Genomic DNA, 22,997 nt, shown 5'->3' with positions numbered 1-22,997 from the left:
AGAAAACAGAATTCAGAGTGATTGGCCAATTGTATGCTCAAAAATGGTCATTTTCTGTCCTGGCAGAACAGAATGGGCTAGAGCGGTAGGGTCAGTCATCTTCCTACACAACGTCTAGGACTGAACCCTTCATTCCAAATCATAGTCGCCAGAATAAGACAGCCCCCCCCCCACCACCAAGCAACAGCTAGAGGCCTCCACTAGACAGCACAGTTTGCTTTCTAAGGCCATGGCTAGCCATAGAAAATCCTCAGAGATTATGCCAACCTGGCAGACCCAAACCCACCATGAGATCTGTCTGGTGAGCTGGTGCTACCCCATTTCTCTGACATCACCAGGCTTGTTTTCACTGAAAGGAGACCAAGCAGGGATGAGAATGAAAGAAATGTGGATGAAAGCCTCTTAACCATCTGGCATGAGGGCCGCTGGCAGCCTTTCTCAACTCTAACTAAAACTGTTTGTCATTTTGTTTGGACATCGGCCCCAGGGCTTTAGCCAAAATGAGTTTTCAGTCCAAGATATCTGGAAGTTTAGAAGTCACCTTAACCGTCTGGCACCCTGGACAGCGTGCCCTCTGTGACCCAGAGAAGAACCCCGACCTATGAGGGCATGCTGAGCCCAGCTCCCGGACACCAGGAGGTGGTGTACACTCTGCAGGTGGAAAAGCCCAGCTGTCCCATCTTAGTCTCTGTCCTAAAGATCATCCCAGGATACTAGGAGGAAAAGCAAACACAAGAACATAAAACAACAAACAAAAGAATCTGTGGCGGCTCCCTAGTGTAAATATGGCACCTCGGGAGGAATAAGGACTAAGAGAGTAAAGCTTCCTGGAAAAATCGAGACCTACCCAGGGATGGGAAGGAAGGGAGGGACTTGATGTGATAGGGAGAAGGGTGCACAAGGCAGGAGGGCACAGATAGATAAAGATGAACAAGACAATAAAGTCTGACCCACTTGTTTCCGTCAATACTTTCAGCGTTCCCCTCCACATCAGGAAATACCATCTCTGAAAAAGAATGCCCCATCCTGTCTTCTTCTAATTATATTCAAATGTATTCTTCAAATAGAATTGCAAATCAACTTCTGATAAAGCTCTTTTTCATTCCCTCCTATCTTTTTTAAAAAACTAACTTTTACCTTCTAAGAACGGTGACTATATTTAGAACTGGGGAAATGTTAGCCATGCTAGGAGGCTTCTCACATCTACTGCTACTCTTCCTCATCTGATTACCCAATTCCGTTGTTTCTGGGTGTATTTTCCCTTCTTTTATTCCAGATCCTCTGTCCTACACCCTGCCAGAAGCTGTTCTCTTCTGGAAAGCTTTCAGATTTTTACTTACAAGCTGTCACTACCCTATTTCCCTCGCACTGTGTTATTTACCTGTTGGGGTCCAATTAGGTGGATATGATGCAGTCTTTTCCTTAGGGTCGGTACCTAATTTTCCCTTCCTCCCTGCTTTGAGACAAAGTTTCTGATTAAATTTTAGGATTAAAGATATTTTTCTTTATTTTTTTTAAAGATTTTTATTTATTTATTTGGCAGAGAGAGACACAGCAAGGGAGGGAACACAAGCAGGGGGAGCAGAAGAGGAAGAAGCAGGCTTCTTGCCAAGCAGGGAGCCCGATGCGGGGCTCGATCCCAGGACCCTGAGATCATGACCAGAGCCGAAGGCAGACGCTTAACAACTGAGCCATCCAGATAGCCAAAAACATTTTTCTTTATTAAAGAGCATTCTGAAGAACCAAACTCAGGCTAGTGAGAACCAAAACAGACTCAGCACACTCAGGCTTGGACACAGGAAAGGTGGGCTTGGTCCAAAATTAAAATGGAAGGCAGTCCCTTCAATCCTTGCCGATCAGAGTGACCAAGGTACCTGCTTTCCCCTCACATAAAATCATCTCTAAAAAGACCAATAACTTTCACCTGAGAGGACACACGCTCAGTTAAACTGGCCCATTGCAGGCTTTGGTAAACTGGTCCCTGGGATCCGTCAGATGGCTGTGGTGGTGAGTGTGGCATGTGGTGCTGAGTGTGATCGCCAGTGTTTTCTGAAACATGACACTATGTGATCCATGATAATGAAGACATAAAAAAAATAAGAGACTATCACCAAACTTCCTCTTCCTCTTGGCTTCTGTAAACATAGAGTTTACTACCAATGGGATGAATGAATTCGTATTTACTAAACTGAAATGTGCTAGTAAATAGGACATGCTCTGTATACAAGGTGCAAGAACATCCCAAAAGGCAAGAAGCATGCAGAAGGATCCAGGCCGACTTGGTTCTTCCTTGGCAGTCTTGTTCCTTTGTCCTTCTGCCTGTACAAGGAGAGGCCAGAAGAGAAAGGCATAAGGACACTGAGAACACCACAGCTGTAAAAGAGAGGCCAGGCAGAAATGAGGAAGTAAAGGCATCTTCCTTCCTGGGGCTCCCAGCCCCGGGATCTTGACACCAAGCTGCGCCTGAGCAATGGTTCTATCCAAGCGCGCCTGCAAGCAAGCAGGCATGAGGAGGATGGAGGCACGGGTGGCGAATGGAAAACCCTCACTGACAACCCTACACAGACTATACATCCCAAAGTGTACAATGTTCTCTGTGCCCAGGGCCAGCCTTAGGCACCGCACGGAAAGGGTCAACAGCCCACCAGCCCGAAAGGACATCCCTGTAGTGACAGCCTGCAGTAACTAACTGGACACCAGTGTGGGAGTATCTGAAAGAATGACAAAACCTTCTGGGGATGGGCAGAAGAACGCAGCCAGATTACAAGGAGTGGACAGGATTCCTAGCAGGCAAGATCCTGCTAATTTGCCTAAAGTAAATTGATTAGAGATAGTGCTCCCATAACTCCTGGAAGGAAAACAACTGGGTGAGCCACCAGGCCGGGCTGAGTCAGGCAGTCACCTGCTGGAGCCGAGGGCAGGAAGGGAGGGGCTGCACCCATGCAGGCCTTCTCAAAAGCACCATGTGAGGTCAGAGAAAGGCCAAGAAAACAACAACAAAAACAATGAAGAAAATGACAATGGATCAAATCTAGTCACACTGACGTCAGAAGGAATTATTCTATTCCTGAGGATTCGGCTGGAGTCGCTCTTAGCAAAGGGGGGCTATTGGCTCAAGATGACCATTGGCCAAAGATGTTGACATCAAAAGAATTCCCTTCATTAGGCCAGAAGTCCTGATGCACTACTGCTCATGGCTTTTCTCTCCAAGTCTCCAGGGGAACCATGCACAGCAGGTGGCGGGTGAGTGAGACCCTTGGTTTGAGAATTCCAGAGCCCTCAATTTCCTAGGGGCTGGAGGCAGCAGCAGTCAGAGCGCCCCACCCCCCATCCCCTGCACTGTTCCGAGCACAGAACTGGGCACACAGTCAGGCTTGTGGGACAGGGCTGGGTTTGACGGAGAGCACTGTGGGTCAGGGCCCTGATTAGGTCCCCAGTGCTCTCAGCTCCAGAGGAGGGCTCACGGAGAAGCTGTCTAGAAGGTAGTCATACCTGGGAGCAGGTTTAACAAGCTGGGGGAGCCTAATGCAGAGTGAGAGGAAAAATCACGTACCTGCGAGATTCAAGTTATGAAAACAGATGGGGGAGGCTCAGTTCATGGCGTGCGTGCGTGTGTGTGTGTGTTTTCAGGGGTAGAAAAAGCTACAAAACTACTTCAAAGCATTGTCAGTGGCATTATTTACCCATCCAGAAAATGCAGTCCTAGGCGGCAGGGAGGAAATTACAAGAGAGGACAGAGATCAAGGCACCGAGAAGAAATTAAGAGTCAAGGAAGGGGACTGTTTGTAAATGATTCATGTGATAGACAGATTACCCTGCAAACAATGGGGGAGAAATGCGAGCTTCTAGCCAAAGCAAAAGGCATGGAGAGCAGAAGAAAGAGATACAAGCCTGGGGTTGGGGGCCTGCGCAATAAGAAAGCCCCCATCATTTCCCGAGGGTGCCAGGAAAGCGCCGTATAATTGCTTTCCCCGAGTTGTTCAGAGACTAATTGAACAATGGAAGTCAATCAGAGGGCCCCAGAGAGAGGCTCTTGGGTGGATGGCAGGAGCAAGGCAAGAGCAGCTTTCCCAGGAGGGCCAGCATGCCTCAGGGAAAGCTTTGGGGGCCAGGTCTTTAGCGGGCTCCTTCATTCAGGTGGAAAGAATTACCCCCAGTCACTGCCTCTACCTGGGCAGCTCTGGGTCAGACAGACTGGGTCTCTCCACTGGCCTGAGTCAGGCTGGCAGCCTGGGGGTGCTGGTTACAACTGGAGAGTGGAGCTGAGGAGCCCTCAAGGATCCTCAGAAAGCCAGGCTGCCTGCAAAGGAGGGAGGAATCTGGAAGTCCAACACAAGCACCTGTTTTTAGGTACAAAACAGGCGCTAACGCAGCCTCTGGCCTGCCCATCAAGAGAGATTGTTCCTGTTAAAGTATTTCAGAAGCCACCAGTCTGATGGTGACCAACCCAAAACTCCAGAAAAGCAGGATCAGCTTCAGAGATGGAAGTGACCCTACTCATTCACCCCCAAAATATCTAGAGCCTACGCAGTGCCAGGGTTGCAAGCAGAGCTGTCCCACAGTGACCCTGGGATCACTGCTTGACAAAGTACAGGATTCTTAGCTCCCGAGATCCTAAGTCAATAGGGCAAGAGTGGGAACAAGAATTTGCCATTCTAACCAGGGACCACACCTTGAGAACCACTGCCTAGTCCCTGAGCGGTAAAGAGCCGCGGACCCGTCCATCCCCCATCCTCCATCCTTAAAGACACAGGTAGCATTAATTACTGGGGAGACGGCAGGGGACAAAACTACTCTAAGAGGCAAATATCAAAGACTTTATATTTAAAATGATCAATGGTTTAAGTGTTATGAAGGGAGAAAAGGTGCTATGAGTAAAAAGGGATGGGAGAACTAACTTGGACTGGGAGCGCAAGGGTCAGGGAAGGAAGGTCTCTGTGAGGAAATGCTCCATGGGTGCATTGCATTGCCTTGATTTTCTAGGGCAGCCAGGATTCGAATATTCTGCTCCATTTTTTTAACCTGGAAATTCTGGTATTTGGCACATCTAAAACTCTATTTCCAGATGTCCATTTGCTCCTAAAAGCAGCTGAAAAGGCCTTTTCTAGACTATAGACGCCAGGGGAGAACCGAAGGTGACCAGACGTGAAAGCCATCCGTCTGGTGTAACACAGGGCAAGGGGGGTGTCATGGGACAACACGCTTGGCTCTGCTCCGGGACAGAACTGATCTCCCCCTGCCAAGGGGCCACGGCGGCAGGGGTGCGCAGGCCACGTCCCAGGGTGGCGCATCGTGTGTAAGACACAGGAACCCTGTACAGAACGCCCTGCTCCCGAGTGCAGACAGACCCTGTGGGGATGGGGGACGGGTGGGTATTCAGGTTCTCCTAGCCCATGATCAGCATTCTTGGGCCTCTCCACGGGCTCTGTCACTGGGGAAGAACAGTGGGCTCCTGGGGACAGGCTTGGAGAGACAGAGAGTCCCTGTCCCTGTCAGCCTTGCCGCTCAGTGTGCTCCTCAAAATGCGGTTAGCCAGCAACACCAGCATCACCTGGGGGCTTGAGAGAAATGCTCAATTTTGATTCCTCCCCAGAGCTCCTGAACTACAATCTGCATTTTAACAAGGTTGAAGACCGTTTGTGTGTGCACTGAAGACTGAGAGACACTAGTTTACAGAACTAAACCCAGGGACGAGGCGGCTCTCCTTGGCTGCCTGCCTCTGTCAGTGGGATGTTCTCAGGGCCCCGGTCTGGGGAGACCCAAGGCTGTTCATCACCTCACCGCCGGCGCACACAGGCGAGTGGGCTAGTGGAAGGGATGTGGGATGTGGAGTTGGACAAGACGAGTCTGAGCTCTCGTTTTGCCACATACCCTACATCTCACTTCCCTGATCCTGAGGTTCCCATCACCCTCAGGCTCCTCACAAAGTTGTTGCCAGGATCAGATGAGATAAAACATGTGAAAATGCCTCGTCCAAAGGAAAGTGGGGCGCAGATGTTAAAAGTACATGTGCACATACCCAGAGATGTGCACACGTTAGAGAGTCCGAAGCTGAAGGACCCCCAGTCCGTGTTTTCAATAGACTGAGTTCCCCTGAAAACATCCAAGGGCAGCAACATGTGGGTCCTGACAAGTTCATCCTGGGCACAGAGGGGAAAAAACAGACACAGCTGTGGGTCTGCTGGAAATGAGCCCGGGACAAAGAGGTTCAAGAATTGAACCTCTCCGCCCAAATCTTGAGTTCTTTAAGTCAAGTCATGGCAAAAGAATCAATCTTCTAATTGTACTTTAAGATCTCTTAAGCTGTAGGTGGTGGCTTTTGTGTCCCCTTCATAGCTGGGCCAGGGTGGGTTATCCTGGGCAATCAAAGGATAAAGATGGGAATTACAAGTCAAGCAGGGCTTGATGAAGGTAATGTGCCAACAGGAGACGAGATTCCAGAGGCCTCTTTCCACAGCTGTCTCGCTTAAGATGTTTGTATCCAAGGCTCTCCAGAGCACACAGAGGGGCAGATACCCTTGGAAGCCAAGTCTGGTAAGGCTGGTAAAAATACTTGAGCTCACCTAACTTTCTCATTTTACAATTAATGAAACTGAAGGTAAGAACTTGACCTTACAGCAAACTTGGGGTGGAACTCGGGCCCCAACAACTAGTCCGGGACACCAGGTACTTCCCTCAAGAGGTCATGATCCATTCAGTCACTTAGGAGCCCCCAAAGGAAGAAGGATGGAGTGGTGATGAGCTGGTGGGGAAAAGTTTCCTGAGGAGGGCTTCACGGAGGAGGCATCTTTGAGTTGTGGCTCTACAGAGGGGAGGGTTTGGTCTGAGATCTGATCCTCCAAGGCCCTCTTTGATGTGATAAAGGCAGGGAATCTAGAGGAGGAGGTGGGAGGGAAAGGTTACCTGGGAGGTAACATGGATCAAGTTAGGACTGGGGCTGGTGTGGAGAAGGGAGACCAGACCAGGATGCCCATGAGCTGGTGGAAAGTTTAGGAGTCACATTCATGAGACTGTCTTTGGAGGAAGCCTTGGGAGAGTGGTGCCGGGCCAGGGCCAGACACCCACCTGCAGAAAGAAGTTAGGCGGTTGCAGGACAAATGACCAGAGAAAGGTGGAGTCAGGCATATGATTCAATTCATAGGAATTTGCAGCAAGAGCCAGGAGAGGCCGAGTGTGGAGCAGGGTAACCAGTTTCTGATGAGTTTCTCAGGATGTAGAGCATTAGATGCTGAAACCAGGACAGTCTCAGGTAAGTTGGGACAACCTGTCACCCTGGCGTGGAGGGTGTGGGCCATGCGGGAGCACCCTGGCCCGAGGGTGCCTGCTGGAGAGAGAGGAGAAAGACAGGCTGGCTGAGAACGCGGGGCTGGAATCCCCACCTCTGGACTTGAAGTGCAAACGTGGGTGAGTGGCAACTGAATTGTGATTCTAGTTGCTTAAATTATCATCTACTACCTGCCAGGGACTGCATGAAGAAATGCAAGGAATAGACATGTCAATAAGGGCCCCAAATCCAGAGAAAACATTAGATATGCACCCAACCATATAGGAAACCATGAGTGCTATCTCCTCTAAAGGACCAAACAAAACCCTGTGGAAAAACAAATTAGAGAAGAGAGAGATTCTAGCTGGGAATAGACTGAAGGCAGCTTTGGTGGGAAGTAGAATCTGAGTAGGGGTTTTGATGGCTGGGTTGGGAACTGTGGGAGGAGGTGAGGTAGGGTGAGGGGCGCTCCAAGCCAGATGACATACATGGATACTAAGTACATGGAACGTTCTGGAACTATCAGTGTGGTTGGACATCAGACACCAGCATGAAGGTGCCTTCTGCTCTGTAGCTGGAAGTACAGGCTGACACGAGATCCCTGGGTCTGGGCTTTATTCTGAGGCTGTAAGGAACCATGAGAGGCTTTTAGAATGAGAATATGAGAGATCAGAGCTGGAAGGTCAAGCAGAGGTTGTTCTTGACCATCTGCGCTGGGTATTACTTACCAACATCTCACAGCCTCTGACAGCAGGACGTTCTCTCTAATGTCTAACACAAAACTCTTTTCTGAGATCCTGGTGCTTTCTGTATTTTGTCAATCTCTCTTTCAAACAGAGTTCCACTGGGTACTAAGTACACTACTCATGAGAAAAGCAAAGGAAAATATTTCACTCTAAGATTCAAAGGAACTAGGATTAACCAAACACTTGGACCTTATTCCAAGAACCATCCAGGAGAAGGAGCAGAGCTTATACAAGAATATTCCTTATGAGAAAAAATAGATTCCTGTGCTGGGAGGGGACTCGGGAAGAGGAGGAAGAGGAGAAAAGGGGAGCAGAGGAGGAAGAGGAAGAAGAGAGGGAAGGGAGGAGGAAAAGAGTGGTTTCCCAAAACACAGGTGCAAGGCCTAAATCCCCGTACCTATACATGTGACCTTATTGGGAAATGGGCTATTTGCAGATGTAATTAATGTAGAGACTTGGACATGAGATCGTCCTGGAATTAGAGTAGGCCCGGAATGCAACCACCAGTGTCTTTGTAAGAGAAAGGAAGGGTAGATTTGACACACAGAGGCTAGGGACGAGGCCATCTGCACATAGAGGCAGAGACTGGAGTTACGTTTCCATAAGCTAGCAAGTGCCAGGAGCCACCAGAAGCTGGGAGAAGCTAGGAAAGATTCTGCCCTCAAGCCTTTGGAGGGAGTGTGGCCCTGCTGACATCTTGACTTTGGACCCCTGGCCTCCAGAAGTGTGAGAGAGTAAATTTCCGTTGTCTTAAACCACTCAATGCATGGTAATCTATGACCGCAACCACAGGGAAGGGAGACGCTTGGGGGTGCCCTGGCTGAGTGAGGGTCCGGAGTTGGAAGGGAGATGCCACGGTGCCACTCCCAAGAAGCTTCCAACTGGATGGGTTTCTTTTCCTTGGCGAGCTCAAGACGGATGAGGAAAATCTGCGACTCCCATGCCATACCAGACGCACGCAGACAACAGGAAAGATGTGCAAATAAAGTGGAAGTTAAGTCAACAGTGATCAAAACTTGGAGTCTCGACACCACCGCTAGCCCAAGAGAGCAGGAGGCCAGCGCCTCTGAGCGGCTGTTGTTGGCCTCACGGAGGGGAGGAAGTACCATCCCCTGGACATTTGTTCCCAAGCTCTGGGCTGGGACCTTGGTGTACTGCTTCTCACTGCTTCCACGGAGGAGCATCTTTTGTCTCCTGAACCAGAGCCTCAGGATCACAAATAATCTATAGTAAACTCACTGGGGGGTATTGTAGCCATGAATTATTTGTAGATGCCATCCAAGGCCCCTGGCCTACAAAGCCTTGTACTCAGAGTACATAACAGGTGCAGTTTCTCTTCTCCCTTCCCCCCTTTATGCTCTGTAATTACTAAGGATCTGGGGCTCTGGCCAGTGACCCCAAATGGGGGCATTTACCTTCTAGAAAGTACACACATCGACAAATAACAGCTGAATACACGTGGCACTTTACAGCGTTATCAAGCTTACAGATGTCAGGCCGATCTTTACCTCTAATCCTAAGGGAAAAAACCCACTTCCCTAGCCAAGAGGAGCTGACCCCACAACACTCGCTGGGAGAGGAACAGGATGCTGGGGGGGGATTGGATCCAGCCTTCTTTAGGACTAATCACTGATGGGAGGGAATGCTGTGTGTGTGCGCACGCGCGTGCGCACACACACACACACACACACACACACACACACACACACTGTCAGACCAGTCCACTGAGAAGCCTGCAAACTTCCAGCCATGGCTGCACGAGGGGCGTGCACGCACAGAGGCAAACCGTGCCCGGCTCTGCAGAAGCAGATGGAAGCCAGCACCCATGCAGTGACAAAGGGACAACTCCTCACGCTCTGGCCTCCTGCGTGAGCCCCAAATACTTGGAGCAGTAACCGGCAGTGGGAGAGGGGAAGGAGGAAGCACAGAGCACAGGGGCCTGGGCTGTAGCTCTCCCATCAGTGGAGTTGGGACTGCTGGAAATGGAAACCGTGCTCAAAACGGTTGGTTATAGATTCGGAGGAGCTTCGTCGCTCATGACAACAGAAGATTAGGAGATGCCTCCAGCGCCAGTGAGCAAGACTTGAGCCCTTGAGCCCAAAGCATGCCTGTTCAGGTTCTAACCTGAGAGAAATGTCAGAGTGGAATTAGGCAGAGCTTAAGCAGAAAGCCCAGGATGAAAATGCTGGCAGCTTCCCAGCTGCCTCAACATGCAGCCTAATAGTCAAACAAAGCCACTCTGCTGCTACATTCATCTGGCCTCAGGGCAGAAGGATCGGGAAAACTGGATTTGGCAGACAAGCTCTTCCCTGGGTTGTTCTTCTAGCCCAGCTCGCAGTCTGGGGTTAGCAAAGGCATGTGCATCCCCAGGCCAAGTTCAGCTGCGCAGAGCAGGTGCCAGGCTCCTCTCTTCAATAAATACTATTTGCAAAATCTACTCATCCTCCTGAAACTCTCCAGTCACAGGTATCCTTTTTTTTGGTCAATATTTGTAATTTTTAAAAAAATTTTATTGTTATGTTAATCACCATACATTACATCATTAGTTTTTGATGTAGTGTTCCATGATTCACTGTTTGTGCATAACACCCAGTGCTCCATGCAGAACGTGCCTTCCTTAATACCCATCACCAGGCTAACCCATCCTCCCACTCCCTCCCCTCTAGAACCCTCAGTTTGTTTTTCAGAGTCCATCGTCTCTCATGGTTCTTCTCCCCCTCTGATTTCCCCCCCTTCATTCTTCCCCTCCTGCTATCTTTTTCTTTTTTTTTTAACGTATATTGTTTCAGAGGTACAGGTCTGTGATTCAACAGTCTTGCACAATTCACAGTGCTCACCATAGCACATACCCTCCCCAATGTCTATCACCCAGCCACCCCATCCCTCCCACCCACCCCCCACCACTCACTCCAGCAACCCTCAGTTTGTTTCCTGAGACTAGGAATTCCTCATATCAGTGAGGTCATAGGATACATGTCTTTCTCTGATTGACTTATTTCACTCAGCGTAACACCCGCCAGTTCCATCCACGTCGTTGCAAATGGGAAGATCTCATTCCTTTTGATGGCTGCATAATATTCCATTGTATATATATACCACCTCTTCTTTATCCATTCATCTGTCGATGGACATCTTGGCTCTTTCCACAGTTTGGCTATTGTGGACATTGCTGCTATAAACATTGGGGTGCACGTACCCCTTCGGATCCCTACATTTGTATCTTTGGGGTAAATACCCAGTAATGCAATTGCTGGGTCGTATGGTAGCTCTATTTTCAGCTGTTTGAGGAACCTCCATACTGTTTTCCAGAGTGGCCGCACCAGCTTGCATTCCCACCAACAGTGTAGGAGGGTTCCCCTTTCTCCGCATCCCCGCCAGCATCTGTCGTTCCCTGACTTGTTAATTTTAGCCATTCTCAGTCACAGGTATCCTTTACCTTGACTTCTCAATCCCCTCTCTTTCCCTTAGCCCGGGTCTTGCCCCAGCTCCTCGCTGTCCTGGGGCAAAAGAAAGTAGCTTTGCCCAGATTTCCCGAGTCCTCCCAGGGCCAAGTGTAAACCACATAGGGAAGATATCAGAGAAAGGCAGCACCCTTCACGCCGCCTGAGCCTTACATAATCATTTCATCATCTCTTTGATGAAATCAAGTTAAATCAAATTCCAAAGGCAGAATTCCTCCATGTGCTTGAGTGAGGGGCTTTCGGGAAGGAAAGGTTTCCCGCATGGCATGCCACTAGCTGCCATCCTCAGTAAAGAGCTTGGTTTTGTCAGGCTTTCCAGTATTGTTTTAAATGAAATCTAATCAACATACCGAATTCTATTCATTTTAGGTATACGATACAATGATTCTGTATTTGTATATATTGCAAAATGATCACCGCAACAAGTCCAGTTAACACCTATCACCAATGATTTTTAGTATTTATGCCATTTCTTATTCTTACATTTCTTATTCCTGTTATTCTTCACCCCCCACCCCAACTCCACCACCTGCCTCCTGCTGATAGGATTTGTCCCAAGCCTGGGGAAGTCCTCACCCTGCTTCTAGTCACTGGGACCCAGCTTCATCCACATGGTCACAGAGGTCCAACAGGGTTAGGATGCACTTGCATGCCTCACCTACAGGAAGTGCCAAATGTATGATGTGCTCCAGCCTGGGGAGGGCAGGATTTTAGGTGCTATCCTCTGAACAAGGATCCCCTTTCAGAAATTCATACCCAGTGAACCAGAAGCTGATTTAAGCATTTGCAAGAAGCGCGCTGGGAAATGCAGCAGAATGAATGCAGGAGCTGTCTGCAGGGATAAGACACCATCTTCTGCATGTCACCTATAGCAAGGGGCTTTTTAAAAATTAAATCTGTCATGGAAAATATGCTGGCTCTTTCTACTTCAGGCCACCTGGGGACAGTCAGGAGGATTTTAAAACCTGGCAAGTGAGAGGTTTGAGGGGAGACCGGGGTCCTATAGCACTAGCAGGTGCAGTGGGAAGAGTGTGGAAGAGGCATCAAGCTCCCTCAGGCCTCTGAAAGTGTCACGTCCTCTGTTGGTCCACTTCTCCTTGGGGTCTCTAGGCACCTCCAGAAAAGTCAAACCCTGAAGCTGCGCTGCCCCTAACCTGTAAGTCTGGGACAGTTCCCTTGTGGAGTCTTCAAAACCAGGTGGGGAAGGAACAAGAACAAAACCTGGGGGATGGGCAAACTGGCCAGTGGCTTCCCTCCGAGGCCCTCTCTTCCCAGATTCTAATCATTCTTAATGATTCAGATTCAGTGTTCTCCCATCATCCATGCAAAGACATCTTCCTGATTGAGTGTCAGCCATTTAACCAACCATCCGTGCCCTGTCCACCGTGAGGTATAGGGGCACCCACAAAGGACTGTATTGTGCCCTGTGCACCGTGAGGTATAGGGGTGCCTGCAAAGGACTGTATTGTGCCCTGTGCACCATGAGGTATAGGGGTGCTTGCGAAGGACTGTATTTCTCTCCCAGTCAGGTAAATTCCCCCTCCACCATCACTATCCACCTCAAAATCACCCCCTCACAGCCTTTACTAACTACTCCTGGGCTAGAAGGGGCATTAGACTCATGGCTACCATATCCGCACTCTGACGTTAAGGCCTCTCCCTGACCAACATGGGGGCCATGGCCTGATCTTCAGGGGCATGTCCAGCTGCACACCTCCAGTCAAGTGGCCTTTCATGATGGACTGAAACAAACTGCAGCTTTGCCACACACCATCGCAAGTCTCTGCTTCTGCTGTGGTAACAGAGCTGACCCACAGAGAACTTGTCAGGAGGATCACTCTGCCTCTTTCTGCTCCGTCGTTGGACTATGTGACTCAATAGCATCCCCTTCTCCTTTCTCTGAACAAATACAAACATTCAAAGGCCATCAGCCATCTAGCCCCGTGGCGCCTCCATGAGGCCCAGATGCCCTTAGGCAGCAGCCAAGGGCCTGCTTTCTAATAGAATGACACAGGACACAGGCAGGGCATGCTACGGCCTCTAAAGCCAGCCTTTGGCTGATGGCCTCCTCCCAGGGAACTGAAGGTTCATGAACCAGGGCTGCTATCCCCGGATCAGTGAAGTGGGGTCCCCACTTAGAGGAGGGGCACAAAAGCAAGAGTATGGTCTTGGCGATTGCCAGACTTGAGCTCAAATTCCAGTTCCATTTAGCTTATTGGATCTGGGGCAAATTATTTCACCTAATTGAGCCTTAGTTTCCTCAGCATCTTAATGAGATAATGATGCATATAAAGGCTATAGCACATACTGGGCCTGGGAGATACTCAATAAATGGGGGTGATTATTATTATCTTAGGCTGGCATCAGTGGTACCTACAGAGGCTGAAAAACCTCTATACTCAGGGCCTGGGAGAGAGAAAAGGCGAGTGGGATGAGATAGGATATATGGGCAAAGTTTCAGAGACAGACAGAAGGAGAGGTGTCTCTACAGATACCATCTTATAGTCAAGGCTTTAAAAACCTACAGCAATAACAAGAAGGAAGTTGGTGTACTTGTATGCTCATTTGTTGGCTGGAGGATGGATGGTTGGTTGGCCCACTTGTTCATTCCTTCATTCAGTTATCGAATGCTTACTTTGTACCAAGCTCTAAGAGAGCTGATCAGGAAAGAGAGATCAGGTAGACAAGGCCCAGCCCTTACAGAGCTTCTAGATTGCAAAAAATGACCTACAGCGAACAGTTCATTGGAAGTTTGATGAGAGCTACAAAGAGAAAGTGACTGGTACTTATTGGATCAAAAGACAGGGGGCCTCGCCTACACTAGAGAGATTAAAGAGACGCTATATGGAGTCTGGGCCCCATTGTGGACTCAGAACTTCACCCCAGAAGCCTAAGTTAAATACAGGGAGGACAAGACCATTAAGTAACACTAGTCACAAGTGAATTGCAACCAACAGAGTTAGCAATGAGAAGCACCAAAATTGGGCGGGCCTGTCACACACATTACACCAGAAACCATCTGCATGGACATCTGGTCTGGGATAGATTTTGTGTATGATCTCCTGAGGCAGGTGTTCAAAGCCCCCTTGGAGGGGCTGAACTAACATTTGCTTCCATTAATCTAACATCTTAGAAGGCAGTTATTATTATGAAAGGTTGCCTGGGTTGCAATCCTAGCTCTCCACTTAGTAAAAGCGCAGGCTAGAATAAAAACCTCCATGACTCACTGGCAAAATTCATAAGAACATGTTCAAAGCCAAAGAGCACATTTTTAAGAGTGGAAGAAGCACTTAAAACAAGGAAGCACAGAAACAGGGCAGATGGGGTAGGAACATGAAATGTGACTGGGCCAATAAGGGACTGGTGGAGCCAGGGAGAAGGCATCCGTGAGCAGCCGGGATTAACACATGGGTTGCCGGGATGGGGACAAAACTGCTCGCTGGTAACCTAAGGCCACTGCTCACTAGACAGGAATGCACCACTGGAGGGGCGGTGGGGGAAAGCTGAGTTCAGGAGGATGCTCTAAGAGCAGGGAGACTCTGCCAGCGGTCTCCGCTCGGGGTTTCACTGAGGGTGAGTGAGCAGGACTTCCACTGCTAGAATTATCTTTGGCTTCTTGATGTTTCACAGACAGGACCTGTCCATTCTACAGGCCACTGACCATTTAAGCCAGAAGAGACACTGAAGAGCATCTAGTCCCTGTTTCTAGAGATGTTCGGGAAAACACCAGGTCTGATGGATGCCAATAGCTATATTGGAGTAGATAGTAGAAACTCCTGGTGTAATTCAAAAAAGTGTTGGGGGGGGGTGTCAAATAAATGTGCGAAATGCTGGACTCAACTCCTGAGACCTCGGGAAGCCAGCTTGCTCACCTGGGGACTGAACCCATGATCTGGGACTCATTAACACTACCCTACTTATTACGAATCAATCACACACGTCTAAGAAATATTAGGCAGATACATTACTCTCCAAAGGACTGCACTGGGCCTCATGGTTCTCTAAACTTGGACAGATCTTTTCTAAATTGTGGTAAACATACTATGTAATAGTGCATCAAGGTTGATAAGGGGTAAGATAAATTACAACTGCCCTCCCCCAGCACCTCCTTCACATTGGACTCTACCATTCCCTCTATCCATTCTGCCTTAGGAGGAAAGCAGGATCTGTGACGAGCCCAGAAGAGCCATTCTTTACCAAACCTCCCTGATGAATCACCTCTTCCTTTGGTGCTACCTGAGAGGCCCAGGCACAGATCTTGGAATCATCTGTCTGGGGGATTTCCAGGTGTTAAATTTCAGCCCCTACTCCCCTTTTAAAACTTTTAGCACCTGACGGGATCTCTTCATTTCCAGAAAAGTTGAGCTCATCATTAACAATAATGAGAACAACACATACACTGAGAACTTGCTATGACAAAGTACCCTTCTAAGGTACTATTACTATTCCTATTTTATAAGTGAATGAACCAGGGCTCAGGGAGTTTGGATAACTGGCCCATAATCACTAAGGAAAGCCAAGATTTGAACCCAAGAACTCTGACTCCAGAGTGCACATTTATAACCGCCACTCTCTGCTGTCTCCATGTGCTTATTCTATGAGCCACACTATTAGGGCTCCTGCTCTCCTTCTTCACTCTGCTACCCCCATTCCTATGGACAATGGAAGGAAAGTAACTTGACTGTGCCCCTGCACATGTGTAAGGCACTGTGCCCGGCCCTCGATCATCCTTCCCACAGCTATCTTTTGGAGTAAACAGGATGAGTCCCCAGAAGAGGAATAGCTATACTTGTTCAGTCTCTCCCCTGCACCCTCACCCCTAGCAAGCACGTGGCTGAGCCCAGATGCATAGATCTAGCTTCAAAGCCCACCTGCATCCCAGAACTTACTGCTTCCTTGGAAATGTCCACATATACCCTGGCCCCCTGCAGTTGAAGCTGATTCCACAAAGCATGGAGTGCTTTCATTGTCTCCCACCCCCCAGGGATCATTGCGGGGCTCTGCTACATGTTCTTGGGGTATTAGGGAGGATGCCTAAGGATCCATGGAAGTCTACGCAGGTCCTTAAGATCATCCCCTGATCCTCTTGTGGGAAAAGGGCCTTGGCTTTGATTTTTACGTTGCTGTTCCTGAAAGAATTATGGCCTCATCACTCACATCATCTGTCCCCTGCCCCCACCCCTAATTCTAACACCCTGATTTTATTATCTTTATAATCTGACAGTCTAATAGATGATTTTAATTCCACAGAAGTCCTCACTATGGAGGGATGACCAAAAAAAAAAAATGGGCTGTGTAGAGATCATTTTTAAACCTTAGGCTGTGATGATTCATTGGGGGAGGGGATACATTGCTAAGCACCTGGCCTTGGGATCTTTCTTTCCATCTCAACACCTTCCACGAGGACTTGCGCAGAAAGAAAACCGAGAGGCTTTCCCGAACTGAGCTCTTTTTCCAAGACTCCAATGCTTTCACCTTCTCCTCTCCAGAAGAAAATGCCCTTTGGTTACCGAGGAGGGGGAAAGGCTAGAAATGTATGTACAGTATTTAAGACAGTTCACTATGGCAACCTCATTGCAGAAAATAGGCATTAGGAGGCCCCTGCTTGGAAGCCACCAGTAACTATAGTCTCAGCTCCCTCCCAAACTCACTAGGCTGGGGCCTTATCGAGCTAAGAAAAATCCATCCTGGAACAAATTACCATAAGCACAAGCTACACAAAACATACTCAAAACCACAACAACATTGGCTTTAAAAATAAAGCCCCACACACAGAGAAGGAAAACCACCCCACCAATTACCTACATGCCAATTAGCCCATGCACTGACTGCTGTTAATTACGTAATTACTTGTCTACAATACATCATTTAATTGTGGTACATTTTCTCTACTGTCCTAATGATGAGCAGGAGAACCCAATCTCCTAGCTAGCACCTGCTGGGAAGTGAACCCTCATCCCAGGTTGAAGGGACAGTAGAGCCCAAGGGAGACACTGATTAAAGAAAGGGTCTGGTTATAAACAAAGGGGAGCAAAGCATGAGCTCAGAACTTCTAAGGCTGAAGGTGGATGGAGAGAATGGGCTGTGGAGAGAAGGGTACAAATAGGTATTGAGTGGTTCCGACAGGTACTATGTCACTTTCTTTGTTTAAATGCGTATGATCTTCTCAGTAAACCTAATTAGGAGGGACTTTTATTAGACCCTTTTTACAGATGCACTTAGAATAGTTTAGTAACTTTCCCAAGGGCACACAGCTAGTCAGTAGTCAAAACCAGGATTCAAACCCAGGTTCCTCACCCCAAAGCTGGTGCTCTGTTTAGTTAAGTTACTAATATCATGGCCAGGTTAGCCTACTGCCTAACCTAACCACTATGCCTCTCCCGCACACCTGGCCATGGTATGGTCATCACTCTGAGGGAGAAAATTCTCATGTCTCCCAAACTGGGATGTTACTATGATTCACTATACAAATTAGTTCCTTCCTTCCTTCCTCCCTCCCTCCCTCCCTCCCTCCCTTCCTTTTTACTGCACAAGTTTCTGAGTCTGCTGGGAGATAGTGAAGATACTTTGGAGGTAATCTGTGCCACCTCTGAAAAGTCAATAAACCAGGAGAAAGCAGAAGCCAAAGAACGCTAACACAGGAAAAGCTGAGAGTCAGCCTTTACTGGACGACACAACGCTGCTTAGCATCAGGGACACGTGTGGGGTTTGGAACCTGCCGCTTCTTGGCTGGGTGACCTTGGAGAAGTGATTCTCTTCTCCCCAGGGTCCTAGTTTATTCCTTTGAGAAATGGGACTAACACTATAATGCCATGAGGCTGTTCTCAGGACTGAATAATCTAACCTAAGACACAGCCTAACTTTGTGCTGGAGGTTGCCGCTCGCACAATATCGGGAGCTGATGATAATGTTATTATCAGTGTTGTGAGAAGCTCTGAGTGCAGAGAAAAGATCACCCAGAGCCTGGAGGGAAATGCCCAGAGAGCCTTGTCCCCTAGAATGCCATGGGTCTGGGATGAGGAAGGCTCCACTGTCCCTTACTTTTCATGGACAACTACGTGCCACGTCCTCAGAAGAATCAAGGATGCGGTGCTTTCCTCTTGGCAAACCCCTGACTCCCTGGTGACGGAACTAAGATGCTGGAACGGCCTACTTTCTCCCTCCGTGAATGAAACTAGCGAAAAGAGTGAGTGCTGACGTCTCTACTCGGGGAGCTGACGAGACAGTGGGGCCGGCAGCATGTCAGCATTCCACAGCAGCCAACACCTCCTGGGCGGCAAGAGGTGCGGAGACAACATCCGCCCTGCAGAACGTTCTGCAGAGCGAGTACCCTCTATAAGCAAAGGCAGAAGAACTGCCTTCTTCTTATTTTCCAAAAGGCACATGATAATAAAGAGTAGAGGGGAGCAGGGTGTCAAGTGGATGAAACAAAATGATAACGGAATGGAGCACGTACCGTGTGCAAGAACCTGTATGCGAGCTTTGCCGGAACTATCTTATTTCATCCTCACAATTGCGCTACAAGGTAGAACTTCTCATTGCCCTCATTTTACAGATGGGGAAGCACTTACAACTTGCAGAAGCACTAAGTGGCAGAGGCGGGACACAGACCCAGGTCTCATCTGGCTCGGTGCCCAAAGGCAAGGAAAATGCTAGACTGGCTCCCGGGTTCTGCCTCTTTCACCCTTGCCTAGGACTTCAGGTGTCTTTGGAGGAAACCGAGGAAGGTGACATGTCCCTTCCTGAGTTGGGTCCCAAGAGTGGTGCCGAGAGCAGGGTGGTGCTCACACACATGGATTTGGGGATACGGGGGTAAGGGTAAGAATGCAAAGGCCAGGGGAGGCCATGAAGCTGGGAGAACCAGCAAGAGGCCTGCGCATTGAGTCATTTCCGGCTCCAATTCTTTCGTTACTGACCCAACTCTGTGACCTTTCTCTGAAAGGTCCTATTTGTGAAATGAGGGTGGTGGGAAAATGGAGGACAGACTGGATGGCCGCAGACACACCTTCTGGCTCCAAGTTTTTGCTGTGCACTAGAGGACATCGACAGAACCACACAACTCCCCAAGCAGATGTCAAAGGCACTCTGTTCTCAGGAATCTTTGCAAATAACACTCGATTTTGCCAAGACAGAAACAGCCACAAGAATACACTTTACTTTGCCAGAAAAAAAAAAAATAGCTACAAGAATAATTCATGCATGTAATGTTCTTGTCTTCTATGCCCTATGTAACTATGAATTAATTCTCAGAAGGACACAATGAGCAATTACAATGGCAACACCAAAATGACAAGCCTCTTTTTTCCAAGAAAAAGAATGGCTACCTCTTCCTATAAAGGAAGAGGATCTCACTAAAATTGTCTTGGATCCATACCAGACTCATAGGCCCTTGCAACTGGAAGGACTTTTGAAGGTCAACTGATGTGACTCTCCATTGGGTGCCTCAGTCCCCTCCACAACATGTCTGAGGGGTATCTAGGGAGTGCCTAAATATCTTAAGGACCACTCGGCGCTGCCTGCTTGGACACCTCTGATCTTTCCCAAGTTCTTTCTCATACCTCCTACAGCTTGGATGCTTGTGGCCACACAGACCCTGCCCAATCCTCCTCTCCATCAGCCCTTCAAAAATGCCGCCCCCGAGGCTTCCTTTCTGCAAGAGTCGTCAATCACTCTGCAGTTACAAAAACAATCTGACCACTGAGGCACTGTTGTTTTTGTTGTTGTCCTTGTTTTTTTAAGACAGATTTATTTGATCCACAATTATTCCAAAATGATTACTACTCCAAATAACCCAAACTGCGCTTTTTTTCAACCTATATTATCAGCAACACTGAAAGCTGATTATAATCAACTTGCTTTCATAAAAAGAAGGAAAAAATTAAAAAAAAAACAGACTTTAGAAGAATCCACGTGGCTAAAAGGACGACCAGAAATCATTCCATGCTCCCAAATAAACAAGGAAGAACCGTGAATGCACACTTCTCCACCACTGCCCATTCCCCACTAGAATTTGAATGACCAGCTTTCAAATCACAGACCAATACAAATGATCCAGCCACAACCTCACATTTCACAATGTGGAAACTGAGGCCCAGAGATCCCATCTTTCTGTCCTTGCACCCCCAAATGTTTATTAATCCTCTGTACTGGGTTAGGCGCTGGGGATACCAAGGCACCGAGACCTTGCCCTCCCAGGTCTCTGAGCAGGGACTCACACACGACAATACAATTAAGGGATTTTTAAAACAGGTGGAAGCAGGGGCGCCTGGGTGGCTCAGCTGGCTGAGCCTCTGACTCTTGATTTCGGCTCAGGTCATGATCTCAGGGTCGTGAGATCGAGCCCTGCGTCAGACTCCACGCACTGAGTGTGGAGCCCACTTAAGATTCTCTCTCTCCCTCTGGCCCACCCGCTGCTTGTGCTCTCTCTCACTCTCTCTCAAAGTAAAATAAAATAGGTGGGAGCATATTGTTGGGGCAACCCAATGATAGGCCTTTGGAACCTTGTACGAGGAACTTGAAAGACAAAAGTCTATTTCCTTCCTCGGTGCCTTTACTCAAACTGCCCCTCCAAATACAACACCTGCCCCCTCTCTTTGTTTGGCAGACTCAATCCTTTAAGACTCAGCTCAAGTATCCGCACCCCCTGCCACAACACTTTCTTCCCAACTCCCCCTTCAGCTGCCCTCCACCTTCACGTTCCCACAATAGCTCATATAAATCACACTCATTGTACTTCGCATCATGTACTGCATCTACCCTTCCTGGGTTGATCTTCTCTGTTAGATTTTAGGTTGCAGGAGATTGGGACCTGAGTGTGATTCAGCTTTATATGTCAAGTCTCATTCAGCTGGTGCATACTGGGTTTGATGAATGAACAAATAAACATTTCGGCCGTCTTAAGGGTTAACAGGCATTTGTCACACACAGCAGGAGAAAACAGAAGGACAGGCTGAGGAAGCCACACGCAGAGGCCCAGGGCTCTGCAGAGCTCTAGAGAGCTCTCACGCTGGGAATGGTCCGGGTAGCAGAGGGGGGCATGGGAAGAGTGGCTGAGGTTGGGCCTTGGGGATTAAGTTGGGGCCAGATGTGAAAAGCCTACATAGGCCATCCTGAGGTGTGCAGACATTATCCTAAAGTTAGGGTGGGGGCAAAAAGTCTTTACAAAGCAAGTGACATGATCCAATTAGTTTTTAAGGCCACACAATTGGCCAAAGGAGGAAATACCACATTGAGGAGTGACACAAGGCAGAAGCGTACTGTGTGGGGCAGGACTCAGGGAAGGTCTGTATTGGGGTGCTGTGTCCCGAGAGCTCAGGGTGGGCCCCAAGGATGGAAGTAAAGTGTGGACCCAGGTTTGAGAGCTTAGGGGGAACCAAGAGGATTTGCTGAGCAACCTGAGACATGGGAGAGGGGGAGAAGCATCAGCCATGATTCCAGCGTTTCTAACTTGGAACCCCAGAGTGATACGCCATCCACAGAGACAAGGACCACAAGACGAAGAACAATGTTGGAGGAAAGATTATGAAGTCATTTTTGGAAAGATTCCTATGACAATCCTTCCACATGGTTCCTATAGGTCAGAGCTACCTTGTTCACTAAGAGAGATAGAAGACGTGCAAGAAATCAGTCATGAAAAACCTCAAGAGTACAAGACGAACGAATACTTTAACCCTCACAGAGACAGATGGAGCAATCCTGATGATTTGAGGGTGAATGAAACCATTTCAGACAAGAAATCTTCTCCAGTTCTTAAAACTACTAATCATTTCTCAACCCATTAAACTGGCCGGTGTCTACACGATATTCTCTAGGCAATCAGATTCCATACCTTTCTGATTTTCTGGACCCAACTGACTCATCTTCATAGCTTTTAAAAATTATTACCAGCTGACTAATGGCCTCACACCATTTAGTGAGTCCCAGTCACCAGGAAGAATTCAGTTTACTTTAATTAAGTAGCCCCCCTCAGCCATTTTACTGACTCATGACCTTTTTTTACTGATCTTTTCAAAATGCTAGAAGGTCTAGCTATTGCTGGGGGGAGAGCGCGTGGACACAGTCACGAACAAATCCCTGCTGCAGCAAAATGAATCCGCCTTTTAATCTAGCAACATTCCTCTGGCCCTTATTTCATAGCAAAAGCTCTGAAGAGCAAGCCATGCTCAGAACCTCTAGAGAAACAACTGCTCCCCTTACAGAAACTGCGAGAGGACTCTTCCTGGCCCGTGTGGTTATGCTAAGTGTGCAGAAACGGCGCTTGGTGGAGAAGAAACCCAAACTGTCAGCTTACCCTCTTCCTCAAGTTATAGGTAAGAATGAGATTCCTGGAGAAGGAGTGGGAAAAGGCCGTGTAGAATTCCAGCACTTTCTGCAGGGCATCCCGTTTGATCACATGCAGGTCGCAGTAGGTCAGGGCCCTAACATTGGCACAGGACTGGGCCAGGGTGGCTTCCTTCCAGAACACATCTCCAAACACGTCTCCTTTCCCTAGGGAGAGAAAGTGCTGGTGAAGAAAGTGTCAACCAG

At 48.4% G+C, this 22,997-nt stretch overlaps 1 protein-coding gene across 5 annotated transcripts in view; it reads right to left on the bottom strand.

Moving 5' to 3' along the window:
* The window catches only part of KCNH1 (potassium voltage-gated channel subfamily H member 1), a 378,415-nt gene that overhangs the window by 63,118 nt on the left and 292,300 nt on the right, over positions 1-22,997 (bottom strand). For 4 of the 5 annotated variants that reach the window (XM_073900230.1, XM_025877844.2, XM_025877845.2 and 1 more), the window contains one exon: positions 22,762-22,958. In XM_073900230.1, the coding sequence (XP_073756331.1) occupies positions 22,762-22,958 (197 nt within the window). Of the gene's footprint in view, positions 1-1,678; positions 2,320-22,761; positions 22,959-22,997 lie in introns of those variants that run through there. The other variant, XM_073900232.1, reaches the window with a different exon arrangement.

This window comes from Callorhinus ursinus, unplaced genomic scaffold, assembly GCF_003265705.2.
Source record: "Callorhinus ursinus isolate GAN/ISIS: 27379988/994484 unplaced genomic scaffold, GSC_fseal_2.0 scaffold13, whole genome shotgun sequence".
NCBI classification, from domain to species: Eukaryota; Metazoa; Chordata; class Mammalia; order Carnivora; family Otariidae; genus Callorhinus; species Callorhinus ursinus.
The sequence above is the reverse complement of the archived record's forward strand: the minus strand, read 5'-3'. Positions and strand labels throughout refer to the sequence as shown.